The 15257-nt window shown below is 33.2% G+C and overlaps 1 protein-coding gene across 1 annotated transcript; it reads right to left on the reverse strand.

Annotated features, from left to right (window-relative positions):
- Positions 1-11009: 11009 nt before the first annotated feature.
- Positions 11010-12239, reverse strand: LOC135129914 (DNA-directed RNA polymerase II subunit RPB9-like). The gene is made up of 2 exons (XM_064057180.1): positions 12161-12239; positions 11010-11590 (listed from the first exon to the last, which is right to left on the reverse strand). The coding sequence occupies exons 1-2, from the start codon at positions 12237-12239 to the stop codon at positions 11010-11012; spliced, it is 660 nt and encodes a 219-aa protein (XP_063913250.1).
- Positions 12240-15257: the final 3018 nt, after the last annotated feature.

Genomic DNA, 15257 nt, shown 5'->3' on the forward strand with positions numbered 1-15257 from the left:
ATCAGTTTCAGTTGTGTTTTATGAAAATTTTCGTATTTTCAAAACTATTTTAATTTTATACTGGTGGTGCTTTTTTGGAATAATAAAATATATCTGACGTATGTTACAACTAATTTTTTAAGTAAAAAAAAAAAACTGGACTGAGAAATTATTACAGAATGACCTACCTGTACTAGTGTCACTGAAATTATCACAGCATGTTTCACTTTTCTTAGAATACCTCTTTCGGTGGTTTCAGCGGAAAGATCTTTTTCGAAATTAAAAATGACTAAAAATTTTTTAAGAAACAATGAGCCAATGCAGATTATCTTCATTGAATCTCTCAAATGGAAATCAAATTGCTAGAAGCTTAGATGTGTCAAATTTTGTATCAACTTGTGCCCATTGAAAAGCAAGAAGAAAACAATTTTGAGATTAAAAAAAATGGCATTTTATCTATACTTCTATACTTACTTATATTATAAAGTTGAAGAGTTTGTTTGGTTGAAACGCCAATTTCAGAAACTACTGGTTTGAATTCAAAAAATCTTCTTGTGATGGAAAGTCCGTTTATCGAGGAAAGTTATAGGCTATATAACATCACCCTATGATTAATAGGAGCGGAGCAGCAATGAAAAATATCGGAAAAACGGGAAAATTATTCGTCCTTTGACAGCTTCCGTTGCTTACGCTGCTTATTAAACGGTTAAAGTTTCATAAAAATCATGTATGATGGAATTGTTCCCTTCTAAAAGTTATAAAAAAAAAGTCCGCGACAGCATACGTCAATCTTTCAAGGTCGACTCAGTATAACTTTTTTTATGGTAATGAATTTTTTTCTAAAATAATCTAATATAAAATTCTGGTGTCAGAGTGTTTGTAAACAATCTCCTCCGAAACGCCTTGACCGATTTTTATGAAATTTATTGGGTATATTCGGTAGGTCTAGTAAACTATTTTTTAAACCCCTAAGTGATAAGGGTGACCCACCAAACTTTTTTTATTTTTTAGACATTTTTTATTTTTATTTTTTTAAGATTTGGCATCAAAAAATACATATAACCCTGAATTTTGACCCTTCTACTACCAACCCCCATTTTTTAATAACGATATGAGTATCTTTGCTTTCATCCACAGATGCACAATAGGGTTGCAAGATGGCCATTGAATATAATCATTGTCGTACGATAAATTTTTATGTATTTATTTTAATTTACTTTTTTATTTAACTATGTAGCAAAATATTCACTAGAAATGCCAAAACAACGTTTGGTGGGTCGGCTAGTTTCTAATATTGTATATATTTTAATTATATGTCTTCAGGTAATTATTGTATTTAATTTTTTTAATTCAATGTTTCAGGTAGAATGATTTTAATAAAACGTTAGCGCTAATTGCAATCTACTCATTCTTTACTCATTATACTCGTATTTTTAAATATTTTTATTTCGCTGTTCATTAGGGACCCCACTGTGTTGTAGAACACAGGCCCGCAGTTTGATTGTTACGCCACTGGTTTATTAGTAACCATAAGAACATGTTTTCAACAAAAAATTGGTATCAAGTTATTTACCACCACTTACTTCCCCCTTGAGGGTTATTCATCCTTTACATTATTATTGTAAAAGTCAAAATAACCGACTGTCATCAGTCATCACAAATCTCCCACGGATAAGTTTGTGATCTTTGCCGTGGAGCGCTGTAATCTTAAAATGTTGGTGAAATTTCTTAGGACTTAGCCGATACCAACCAGCTAGGGAACCAGTTATAATTGAAAAATGTAAACCAAATAATTGAAGTACTTAGTTTTAAGTAAAACAATTGGGTATATTTATAAATACGCATAAATAAAAACGAAACAAATTATTGGTCTCTAGTTTATTTTATAATTTGCATTACATCATGACATATAGGTACGTACTGATGCAGAAATTGGTGATTTTCTCGTTGCATTTTAGTATAGGAAGACACTCAGTAGAACCATTTGGACACTTAAAATTGATTTTGTTTTACTTGCCACAAATCTTTTTAAGTGTTGCGCAAGTGATTGTTTTGTGTCCGAAAAATAAATGCATTTATAATTATATTCGGCTGAGTGCTTCTTTTGTTGTAAATCAATCAGTTTCCCAATTAGATTATAATAATTGCTTGGACTTACTATTTGTTGTCGTAATTTTTCGAAGTTCATTTTTGTATACATTCAGATTTTTATTTCTTATTAATTTCTTGTGGTTATTTTTATAAATTCGTATATGAAAATTGAACTGTTGACGAACGAAAATCGAACAATAATACACAACAAGCGGGTGCCGAACTGTTACCAGATATTATGGGTGTCATAAATTACACCCCAGCTTTCCTGAGTTTCTACCAGCTTACCACTACTTCTCGTCTTTATTTTTCTACACGCAAACTTCTTGTGAAGACAATAACACGGCAAAATTAAAAATCCGATAGTTTTCTTTTAGCAAACATCCCCTTAAAATGTTGGTGAAATTTCTTAGGACGTATCTCTAAAAATCAATTTCTCGATTATTTATGGCAATTTGGGAACGGGGTTATCATCAACGTGTTCAGCATACAAAACTTTGTAAAACTATCGAAAACATGGTCGACTTTTTCGTTAGAAATGAGATACGGTAAAATGATGATGATTCAAGAGCGGAAAATATGCAGCAAAATTTTGGGAAATATGATCATAAGATATGCATCAAATTAATGCAAATATGCAGTAACTTTCATAATATATGCAGAGATACGCATTTAATCCCTAAATTAATATGAGTTTTCTTCGACATCTTGACACACCTGTATCGCTTTGAATACCTTCAATGCAAACTCACGATGAAAAATAGCAGGCTAACGTCCTTCGACCACCATAAAACATAGTATTAATACACTTCAGTAACCAACGAAAATGTTGGAAATGAACGGTATTTCCAAAAGTAATTAGGGCCCGAATTTACCTGGAGGAATGGCTTAACACCCAGTGGTTTCTCCAAACTACCATAAAACCCAAACCTTTAGTTATTTGAAGCTCAGGATAATATTTGCAACATGATTCATGAAATTTCGTCTTTCCAGATAAATGTCAATAGAATAGCAATCATTTTTTTTTGTTATAATTATCACAAAAATTGATAAAAATGCAAAATATGCACCCGTTACGTGAAATATGCAGCAGAAGGCAAATAAAGTAGTCCAGAAGCTATAAGGTTATAAGGCCATCATAAAATTATCCCATTGTGTCGAAGTTAAGTTGTTTACAATAGAAAAGGTTTTGGGGTAGTAAATAACGTGTCCACTGCAGCTCTACCGGCTGTTGTCGTTTCGTTCAGGGGGGTACAGGTGAACTCGGCACCAAGCCTAATCCGTCATAAAATAAACCCGCCAATTCGGCACCAGCAATTTCAGGTAATTTTAAAAACTACCCTTTGACGATAGGCCAACTCGACACCAACCACCCGCTACAGGTAGTTCATGAATGATCCGGTAGTAGCATAGATACAAAATTTGTAATTATTAATAATAAAATTAATTGTATACAGGGTGTCTCAGAAATAAGTACATTAATTTTAATCAGTTATAGAGCTCATTGAACTCAACAACTTTTTTTAGTAAAGTTTTGTCAAGAACTTTTTAATTATCAAGTTAAAAATTGTTGAAATTTTATCCCAATTAAGGTTACCCGCCCATGGATCCTCAGTCACCCATAGACACTAATAATTATTATAATTAATAATTTACGGTCAAAAAGAGTTACTAGGATACGTATTTTCCTAATCTTGTCAATGTGACAAACATTTAGAGAGAAATTGAAAATCCTGCTCCCTAATGGCGTACGGAATTTCATCGGCCCAAATGTGGGTGTTGAACACCTTCCCTCGTGTAACCGACCTCATCAGTTGATGGTATAAGAGATACAAAATTTGCTTGTTCGTTTATTTTTCTATTAACCCACTCACAAAAGTTTTGCCTACGTGGTAAGTCTGATAGTTTCAATAACTGAACTTTCTGGTCCTGAAAGGGGTACATTTGTTCTCTGAGTATCCTCCAAATACTACTCTCCGATACATCACACTAGACAGTGATACGTGCTAGTGCCCGGTCGAGCTTCGACACTCTTCAAAACAGCTTCTTCAATATTAGCAATTCTATTACTACATAACTTACCCCGATCCTAAGGTGCAGGTTTAAAAGATCCGTACTCTCGAAAATGCTGCAACGTTCTTAAAACTGCGCACATTTGGCAGACGACGATTTGGGAGGTTTTCTGAAAAAATTCGTTGGGCGCGAGTGCCGTTTCCCCGAGCTTCACCGTACGTTAAAACGATATCGGTGCATTCCACATTTGAAAACAAAGCCATTTCAACACATTTCGTTTATAAATTAGAAATCTGTGCCAAACAAACTTTAAAGAGACAACGTTTAGTAAAAACATTGACATAAAAATGATTGTCAGTGTCAAAACGATTGCTAGGGTACCTTCTTCATTGTTGTAGTGTTGTTATTATTTAAGTTATTATTTAAGGTGAACATAGACGGCTCGTGAATATATGGGTGGGAAAATTCGAAATTCGACTTGAGTTTTCGAAAAAATGCTAGATAAAAAAGTTGTTCCGTTTCACGAGTTCTGTTACTGGTTAAAATTAATGTACTTATTTCTGAGACACCCTGTATATAATAAATCATTGTATCTAAGTATTTTGCATTAAAAAAAAGTATTTCATCTACTTTTCAATTATTACACAGGCCTGCAATAAAAAACGTGTCTTAACTTTGACAGGCTGTTGGTATACTAGATTTATGGACATTGATACCGGAAAAAAATTGCAAAAAATTCCAGCACGTTTAGATTCCTCCCCCCCCTCCACAAAAAAAAGAATAAGTTCAATAAAATTAAAACAGAAACCTTACCTTGCATTGGAGTGTAGAGAAATGAATTATTTGATAGAGTTTAGTACGTTTATTACAGGAAAAATACTAACAAAATTCTATCACGTCTAAAAAAAAAAGAGATATTATTTAAATAACATAAAAATATGATTTTTAACAGGAAATATTTGTACAATTCATTAAATTAAAACAATTTTTCCAAAATATCTTTTATTACTTAAAATCATATATAGGTAAATGATTTTACCTACATATACATATAGCAGAGCTTTTTTTTTCAAAAAACTTTACAGAAACGAAACTAAACAATGGTATCACATTGTAGGATTTCAACAAAACAATGTTTATTAACAAGAATCCTCGAGTCATCGCCTAGATTTTTAAACGCTAATCACGAGAAAAAGCTATTTAAAACATTCTATCACCTACAAATTTTAAAAAATCAAAAAATTAAGGAAACAAAGTAAAAAATAAAATCGGTCCTGTTAACAGAAAAATCACCTCATCCAATAAATTCTTGTATGCAGATTATGAAAAAAATCTATTACAGTATTTCTATAATATTCTTATACTACTTAAAAACTTCAGCTTTAATCTTGTTCTACAAATAAACCTTACGTGAAATCGACAAACAGATGTCGTAGATGTAATCAACGCTAAAAAAAACTACCCAAAACAGCCATCAGAACAAAAACAAATTTTCAAATGTTAAATTTGCAGACTTGTGTTATTTATTTGCCCATAACGATTTGACTAGAGGGAAGGTATCTCGGGGAGTGGGCGGATTAACCCTTGTTACCATACCTGCTGCTATAGTGCCGAGTTCACCGATCTTTATTTGGGGCTCTGTGCCGAGTTGGCCTATCCTAACTACCCGCAAAATTTACCTGCGATTAGTTGGTGCCCAGTTGGCGTCCGCCCATTTAAACAACTCTAAAATTTAAGGTACTTTACGTGCATTTCAAACAATTACATTCATTCATAGGATTCTACCATTTCTACCAGCCAGATGTAAACAACCACCTCCAATAACTTTATCAACTTTTGTTTGTCACCGGAAGTGGAACTGGGACTGTGGACTGAAATTATCCCTTGTACAATTGTTTTCCGAATTTAAAATTACGTTCAAAATGTTGTTCAAGCCTAAAATTTACAATTGAATGTTTCCGAAACAGTATGACAAATATGTAGTGAACAAAAAATATTTACACCCTATACAAAAAAATGAGGTTTACGATGCGCAAGCATATGATATACGTAATTAAAAGTGCAAGTCAAAGTTAGTATGCATAAAAAATAGCAGCTGCTTCTATTAAAAATTTCTAATTAATTATTTAAATCCTTACAAAACGATATACTAACAAACAGTTTAACCAAAGTCAAATTTTTAAATAAACTCCCTTTTGCCATGCAGTTAGCCGCCAAAATAATTAACATAAATATTTTAGTAGTTACATAAGAAACCACCGTTGGATGCTTAGAATTAGTTGCATACAACTTACTAATGATTTGCGTTGAAAAAAGTCAAAAATTTTGCTATGTGGCTAATAGCTTCACAGACACGTTATTATTTTACTAACGTTTATCACTGTCGCGATATTAAAACAAAACAACAACGCAAAACATGTTCAAACGATTGCGGCTAATAATTTTAACAATTTATTGTTATTTACTTGGTAAATATATTTTTATTTTTATTACTATTGCTTTTGTTGCAAACGATAAAGTAAATAACAAAACTAGAGATGTACCGACTGTAGGTCTGGCCGACTAACCGACTAGCCGATTGTTCGGCCAGTAAAAACCGACTAGTCGGCCGTCTGTTCGGCTTTGCTAAAACCGGTTTATAAATGCGACAGAGAGTGTGTTTTTTTTTTCGATTTCTCTGACTACCTTAAAAATTTGTTTTATTTTAATGAAAGGAATAACTAAAGTTCCTTTATTTTCCAAAAAATGTGTTAAATTTGTTTAGATAATTTTAACATTTATTTTTTTTTTAGTAACTCAGTACCTATAAAAATAAAGAATAACACAATTTAGGGCCAGTTTATACAATATTTTAACTGAGATTAAGTTGATCGCGCATTTAACAATGCCATTAGCGACGATTGGCGTAGAATCGGTCACATGGTACTTTAACGCGGTGTTAAAAGTCGCAATTAAATATTTAATTGAGGTTCTGTAAACCGGGTTTAATTGTTTTATATACTATTTTAATTTAAAAAAAAAAAGCCGACCGATCGGCTGTTTAGCCGACCAGTCGCCGACTGCCAGCCGACGATGAAAAACGGCTTATCCGACCAGTCGGCCACTAGTCGGTACATCCCTAAACAAAACCAAACTCAAAAATATTATTTATTTGCTAAAGTTTAAGAAAAATTTTCCGCCAAAAATATTGTATTGGTAATGGATGGGCATGTCCGACCAGTGCAGATAGTAGGAAAATAATAAAAATATTTACTTATACGGGAAATATTGTTAATCCTCTTATTTCAAATTTAGCCTACAAATGTGGAAAATCCCTCCCCTTCGTAAATAGTACCTTAGAGTAACCAATTTTTGCTTTACATGATGTTCCTGTAATTCAGATAAACCCTTGCCTTGATAGGAATAAATCACATATCTACAGATGATCCCACGACAGAAAGAATTACTTTAATTATTTACATATAATTAATATATTTACCGAAAACTATTTAAGTACGGAAACAAAATAAATAATTAACTGGAAAGAATTAACTGTAGCCAAAATAGGAAAATTAATCAGTGAGTTTCACATCTTTCCGGTTTTGAGCGGTCAAGGGTAAATTCAGGTACCCGTGTTTTGTTTGCAATTATTATGGCTAGACAGGCACTGCGGGCTTGTGTACCAAAACTTATTTCCGTACAGTAAAAAGTAGAATTCAACGGATCGGTGCTGCATTTATTCATATTTTAACAACTCACTAACAGGAGGCAGCATCTCCCGGGTAGTTTTATTCTCACTTTGACTAGGCAGATATTTTGCTTCCAGACGGCGATCTTAAAGCTCTGCTAAAGTGTTAACCAAAACCCTGTTTTTAAGCAACACTTGAAAGGCAATAGCATTCTTTATAGTCAGAATGGCGAAATAGGGATTATTGAGATTTTCTGTTTTGATAAGAAGACATCAACAACTGCTTAGGATTACGATAACGACCTCCTCCTCTCCGATGGAGGAATCAGTCGAGCATAATGACGTTTTAATCTGGATGGTCAATGACCTCCGATTCGCAAAACCCTTAAGGAGTCCCCAGCAAAAGTAACGGTAAAATCTGTTTGAGTCTACCCTGTGTCGTATAATCATTAGGATAATTTACAATGTTGCCTGCTGCCGACCTCAGCTTTCGGATTCTGGCCAAGTAAATTTTATTTCAACAAACCTGTGCTCCGAAGTTTCTGGCAGCCGAATAGATGATTGTATCATGAATAAATAATAACAATAAATAATTAATTCTAACTTTCTACGTTGTTAAACGTAAAAATAAACACAAATAGATGGATAATACATATTTGAAAACATTTAATAATTACAAAATTCATGTTTGATTTGACGTTTTCGTGAACTTTTTACAGCAGAAATGTTTATGAGAGTGGAAACATTATTTGAAATGCATTTTGTTAAAATATACTCTATTTCGACTAATTTATTACGAAAGAAGTTATCCGCTTATTAAATAAAGGAACAAAGAGCGCCTAAATATAAATAAAATAAATAATGCAACACAAAGGAGCGAAAATATTGAATTTTATTTTATTTTTTTATTAAAAGTTTAACACTTTGAACAGTAACAATAATAATATATGTATAATATAAAAATATATATAAAATTACTCAGTCAATTCTTGTACAAAAAAGAATGATTGTAGAAAATAATACAATCAATAGTACAATGATTTCCATTTTTTGAGTGCCTCTCGGATCGACCAATTCCGGTAATAAACATTTCATATAAAAATCTATCATTTTTTTCCATTTTTATGTCATTAGGCAACCGTCAACAATTTGCTTCTTTCTTCCATCCACGTACCATTATTGCTTTGACAGCGTGTTTCTTGTTCTAGTTCTAGTTCTAGTTCTAGTTCTTTTTCTTTATCAGTTCTTTGCACGGAGGTAGAAGAGTCTGGCTTTTGACAATTTTCGCCATACTCCCCGTTGTCATCCTTGTCTATTTTGACGTTAGTACTCTTTCCAAAGTTTAGTTTTTTACGAAACACGCTTTGTCTACGCAAACGATTTTTTTAACCTTCTCGTGTCGACGAATTTCTGTTTTTCTAATAATTTTAGAATTGGTAGTTGGTAATATTCCCCTAAAACTTGTGTGAGGCATTCTTGTGTTGTGTGATACAACGGCAGCTGCGCACCTGACTTTGTACGAATTTGAAAGCGAATAGTTTATGCGTTTTCCGCCTACAAATTTGGCAATAATCGGATTAAATTGTTCAACGATATTACTATTTCTGTCCAGCAGCAAACTTCTAGAGTGATTAGCAATACTACAGAAAACATTTGTTACATGATTTAGGAAATTTTCGGATAATTCTAATATTTCATTAGGTTCTTCTGAGCGATTGCAAAAATATTGAGAACAATTGTTATGTTGACCAAAAACATGGTTCACTACGTTTAATATGTCTTTTCTAAAAGCAAGTGTAGCTTGAGATTTGTTTTTTTCTTGTTATCTACATTTAATTGCACTTTTAATACCTGTATGCATGTGCGATTTTTTTTTTCTAATCATTTTCTTTCTCTGACAGGATAGCAATAAGTGTTGGCAACAATTGCCTTCAGTTTTGTGCAAAAGTTCCTTAATATGTAAATGGTTTCGACATTCCACTTTCGAACAAAAAATAAATTGGAGATAAATTAGAGTTCTACATCGAAACAATGTTTTTGCAGTTGTAATTTAGGATTGTCTGTACGGCAACTCTTGGAAAAACTTCACATCTACGTATTCGTTATATGCACACAGCTTGTCACTATAAAGCAACCTTGAACCTTACTATAGCAAGAAGATTATAAAATACAGGGTTAACAGAAAAAAAAATTCTGATTACTTATATTTTTGTTGTATTTAAATTTTGCTTTAAACAATAGTAAACACAATGTATAGTGAACCAAGAGCTATAAGGTTATATGGCCATCATAAAAGTAGTTGACCGCAAATAAATACCCCCTTTGTGTGGTTCGCACTAAGCTTACCGGTTGGCAATAAATCATCTTCTAAACATTTCTTGCTCATATTTAACAGAGCCGGCTTTCAAAGCGAGTGGTTATTTCGGAACCCTCAGCGGCTGCAGGTAGTAAAGAAATAGTGGAGTGGTGGATTTTCATATTTAGTGAAAGCCACCCCTGAACGAAACCACAAGAGCCGGTCGAGCTGCAGTGGATACGTTATTTACGACCCTAAAACCTTTTCTATTGTAAACAACTTAACTTTGACACAATGGGATGATTTTATGATGGCCATATAACCTTATAACTCTTGGTTCACTATAGATACTTTAACAAAAAAAATTAAATAATAAAAATATACATAACCTTCTGCAAAGTCTTATATTTCCATTGCCAGGTAAACCAAAAACTTATGGTTAACAAAAAGTGTTTGTTTTTAGTTAACCATATACCCGATCCAGTTTTCTTTTAAGTACGACCCTGTTTATAGACGACCATAGGACATGAGCCCATTTTTATGGGCCCGTACCGCAAGGATTATTACTGTCGTTATTGTCATAATGGTTTGGATTTAGTTATAAAAGTTGATATAAAGAGGTTTTTCGGGTTTGAAACGTGAAATTAAAGAAAGGTTTCCACGTTTTGCTCACTTTCGTAACGGAGATCTTCAGGAAGTGAAAAGCGAGAGAATGACAAGTCAGTTAAGAGAAACCGAAGTTAAATTCCTTCAGAAGGGAGGGAAATATTATTGACGACGTCGCTCAAAAATTCAAAATGATTGAGTTTTTGTCTCATTGGGTCTCATACCCTCAAACTTATTGTCAAGGAGAAAAACATTTTGGAACTTACATACCTATTTATTTATTTGATAGACACACATCATACATAAAATTGTATAGATTTGAAAAATTATGTTCCACATTACGTTTGTCAGTTAGATTTATTCAGTCCACCGAAGAAGGCACTTTGGGTTTCGACACACATAATACAGTCTCATCTCACTGTCAGCTCTTCGGCTATCGGCTTGGAAAAAAACTGCCTCTCGACGACCACACTGAGGGCATGGATGGCAATCAGTCCTCGGCAAAGCTGGATCATTGATAACATCAGGGACGATATTCCTCAATTCGTCTACGTCTTGCACGATCTTGTTAACGTAAACGCACTTGTTCTGGGCAAGTTGTTTGTGTGGACAATTGCGACAGGCGTAGTAAAGAGTCTTGGTTTCCTTGTCTTCTTTTGGGTACAGCATATTGTTGCACTCGGGGCAGAAGAGAATTCCAACAAACGGAGGACCGTCGCTACGTGTATAAGAGCTTGAAGTTGGTGACTTCCGCATTGTTGAAAGAACACAGATAATTTGCTTAACACGACAAACACCCGTTAAACGAATGCGAAGAAATGAAACATTTTCGGTGTAGGGAGGGTTTAAATACAAGGGGTGGTTAAGGTGGGGTATAGAAATGATTACCAATTCTTCGAAAAGCGATTGTTTCCTAATGGGCAGCTTAAGATGACCACCTGCGGAACGGAGTCTCATTATTGTTATTTCTTGGAAATTTGACAAATGTTCTCTTGTCTCAGTCGTATTAAAATCATAAAGGGTTGAAAAAAAAAAGAAGTTCCAAATTATATAGGCAAAAAAATATCTTTTAATTCTACTTAAAACCATAAATTAAAGATAGATTGTTGCAGTTTTTCACGAAATGTGGAAAGAATATTCCAATAAAAGATCAAAAGGCCTTTTATCTACCCTTCTCGATGTTTTATAATTACGTCTTAATTATTATTAGCAGGCTTAGGCATCACGGATGTGATGCTCATTGGGGTCCGATGGTCTACAACTTCTTGAAGTCCTAATAACAATTAAAATTTTTTCTAGATTTTCCTCAATTATACGAGTTGTCCTGGATGCTAAAATTGCTTTAAAAATTAAAAATGACTGTTTAACATCACAATTTTTGTGATGATCTTGATCAGAACTGAATCAAAAGCCAGTAAGGTTGAGACTGCACAATTTATCGCCTGATGTCGCGCCGTCATATTTAATATTTGTCTGATTAATTCCTCATCACTTCGACGTTGCCTAACTTTGATTATTAGTGAATCTCAACTCCTGGCCAGTATGGGTGCTCACTAAATCGACATCGTAATTCCGGTCCGCGGTCATCTTCGCATCTTGGGCATGGCAAATATCTACCTGACTTTAATTAGCCTTATTTAGAGCGGGAGCAAATTTAGTTTAGTTTAATCATTTTAATAATTTGAACAATATTAGCATTCATGAAGTCAAAAAATTTGTTCTAATTTACAATAATGTTCTATTTATATGAGACACATTTTTCAAAATTCAAATTCAGTTGGAAATCTTAAAATGTGGTTTTTATAATAATTATTACAATTTTTTGCAATAAATTCTGCCGTTGCCTAACTAAGGTACTTCATTTATGATACGTCTACTTTCCGGCTTAAGTATTTAATTTCACGTTTGTTTCTAGTTGAATGGATTTTAGAATAGGACTTTAAAAAGGGACAGTTAAAATTTGCTTTAAGTTTACAATAGGTGCTCTTATCAGTTTGGACCGAGGTTGAGGTGAGGGATTAAGGCATTCCAGGTACCATTTTAACGAGATATGACCTTGGATCGATATATGGTTGCCGACAAAAAGAATTCAAGGAATGCATTAGACTAGCAGATTGTAATACAAAATTTATTTATTTAGTGCTTTAGACCACAGCCTGCAGTAAAACCATTAGGTACGCATTAGGAATGCATTTACTAGAGAACAAATACGGTACTGGAAAATTACAAAGATAGCGACTAATTTTGAATGACAGCTTTACTCAGGGTACAACTTTGAAAGCGGCTGGAGATTTTCCAGCGCCAACACTCATAATTGGAGTCATTTGCATTTATCTTTTGGTGGACTTTACTCATTTTTTTAACGATGGTAACTGAGAGAACGAGCAAATTATTAATTATGCGTACACTTGGAACCAATTCGTAAAGTACCCAAAGTACATAAATATAAAGTACATTTTATTTTCTGGGACTAAAAAAAAAACTAACAAATTTATTGTATTTAATTCGTGATTATTATAAATCATCCAACAAATTGGTATTAAACATACAAATCCAAAGAAATATAGAGCCTCTGCCATTTCTAATGAAACACCACTTGTTAATGACGTCATCACAATGTCAAAAATAGTTTTTATACTTTGTTATGGAAAAATTCATTGAAACAGCATATTTCTGTACGTGGAGGTAAATTCTCGAACTCACTCGAACCAGTTGTGTTCTTCTATTTAATTATGTGTTTTTTTGTTTACAAATCTGGGAACAATCAAATTAACTTGTTCAATCATATTACTAAATTACTTGATAGTTAACACTTTGTATAAAAATCTACCCTTTTTTTCCATTTTTGTGTATCAAAATATGCCATTGCGCATAATTCTCCTAATTGTCAGTCTTCCTATCATGTTGATACTTGTATTTGATAACCTTTTTTATTTTTTACAGAACGTTTTTGTTAGCTTAGTCCAATAGCTTCATCCGGAAAAAGTTCTAGTTGGTAGGACGCATGGTGGCATGTAATTTCTACTAAAATAATCTTGTTCTATTACTCCAGTAGGAGAAGCTCCAAAAAAAGTATTTTTTTGTCAATAAATAAACCGCCAGGCTTGTATATAATAGAGACTTTCTTTAGTTACTATGTTCCTTTTTAGCCACTTCTTCGTAGTCTCTACCATATCTTAGTGATTTTATATTCGAATATTGACAGCTGTATAATATATTATTTACAAGTTTAGGTCTATTTGCATTTTTCTTTCTGGTAATCCTATTAATAAATGAAGTTAATTTTTTCAACTTTGGAGTTTAGTATTTTCTGAAGTGAGTTTTTTTTGTGGTTTCTCAGCAAATTACCATTGAGCTTATCCGTGTTTTTTTGATCACCCTGTATGTTTTCTGAAAAAAATCATGTAGTGAATTGCATCAATATTTTCTGGGGTAGACAGGGAAATCAGTCTTCCGGGTTTCTCGTCATCTTGAAAATTTACCCTTCCTGAAACAGGCAACCTAATTTTTACGGTTGCGCAGTGCTTTAAACATTTTTGTGTGAATCGCCTTACACTTAAACCGTTTTAACAACAAGTTCAGTATTTCCTGAGGATCATAAACTCTACTGTTTTTTGTAACCTCTTTATTTAGAGGGTTCTTAAAAGCCTTGCATTTCTGTTGCCGGGTAAACCAAAAAAATATGGTTAAGCGAAATGTTTGTTTTTAGTGTGTACATCATACTCGATCTAGTTTTGTTTTAAATACGACCCTCTTTATATACGACTGATTACAGCATGAATCCATTTTTATGGGATTATTACCGTACGTTGTCATAAATGGTTTAGCTTAAGTTATTAAGGGTGGCGTCTGGTTCGGTTTCGCCCGATATTAAATACATTGAAAACATCGTCGTAGTTTCCGGAATTGCATTTTTAAAATACTGAAATCTCCAACCAAGTCAGAATTTAAGTAAACCTGCATTCTGCTACCGCATCACAGCTCGTTTAATGCCGATTTCTCGTTTCAATAGATTTTGACTTTTCGCGAGTTATTTACCTCAGTCGTGGATTTTTTAATATTATAAATGGTATCAAAAGAAAGCTGACACTTTTCCCCAGGGGACCTCCTATCTCAGAATGCAAAAAACTTCAGCACTTCGTCAAAAACTGCATCAATGTGCCGGTTAAAATGTGATGTAAAAGTTGTTCAACTTTATAATTTTTTTTTGTAAAAACTGCATACTAGATATGAATATAAATATGGAGGTCCCCTGGACTGAAGTTTGTTAATTCGAAATATAACATTTTTAAAGCGATATATCTCATATTTTTAAAATGCAACTCCAGAAACCGCGACGATGTTTTCAATGTATTTAGTATAGGGCTAAACCGAACCAGACGCCAGCCTTAAATTATTAAATTTTAGCTAGGTTCATGTCAACTGCACTTACTTAAGAATAGTTTTTACGCAAATATAACAACAGAATGTTTAAAAATGTTATTTAAAACAAGTAAACTTCATCAAAGTTTCGGCTCTGAAGTACCGGTTCTTGGCTAAAATTTTGTTAAAACTGTAACCAAGGTTTGTTAACCCTGAAATACCGTGTCTTAAAAACAATAACAT

The sequence above is a fragment of the Zophobas morio genome, unplaced genomic scaffold (assembly GCF_036711695.1).
Source record: "Zophobas morio isolate AGI-343-1 ecotype UQ-CSIRO unplaced genomic scaffold, CSIRO_AGI_Zmor_V1 ptg000017l, whole genome shotgun sequence".
Taxonomy (NCBI): domain Eukaryota; kingdom Metazoa; phylum Arthropoda; class Insecta; order Coleoptera; family Tenebrionidae; genus Zophobas; species Zophobas morio.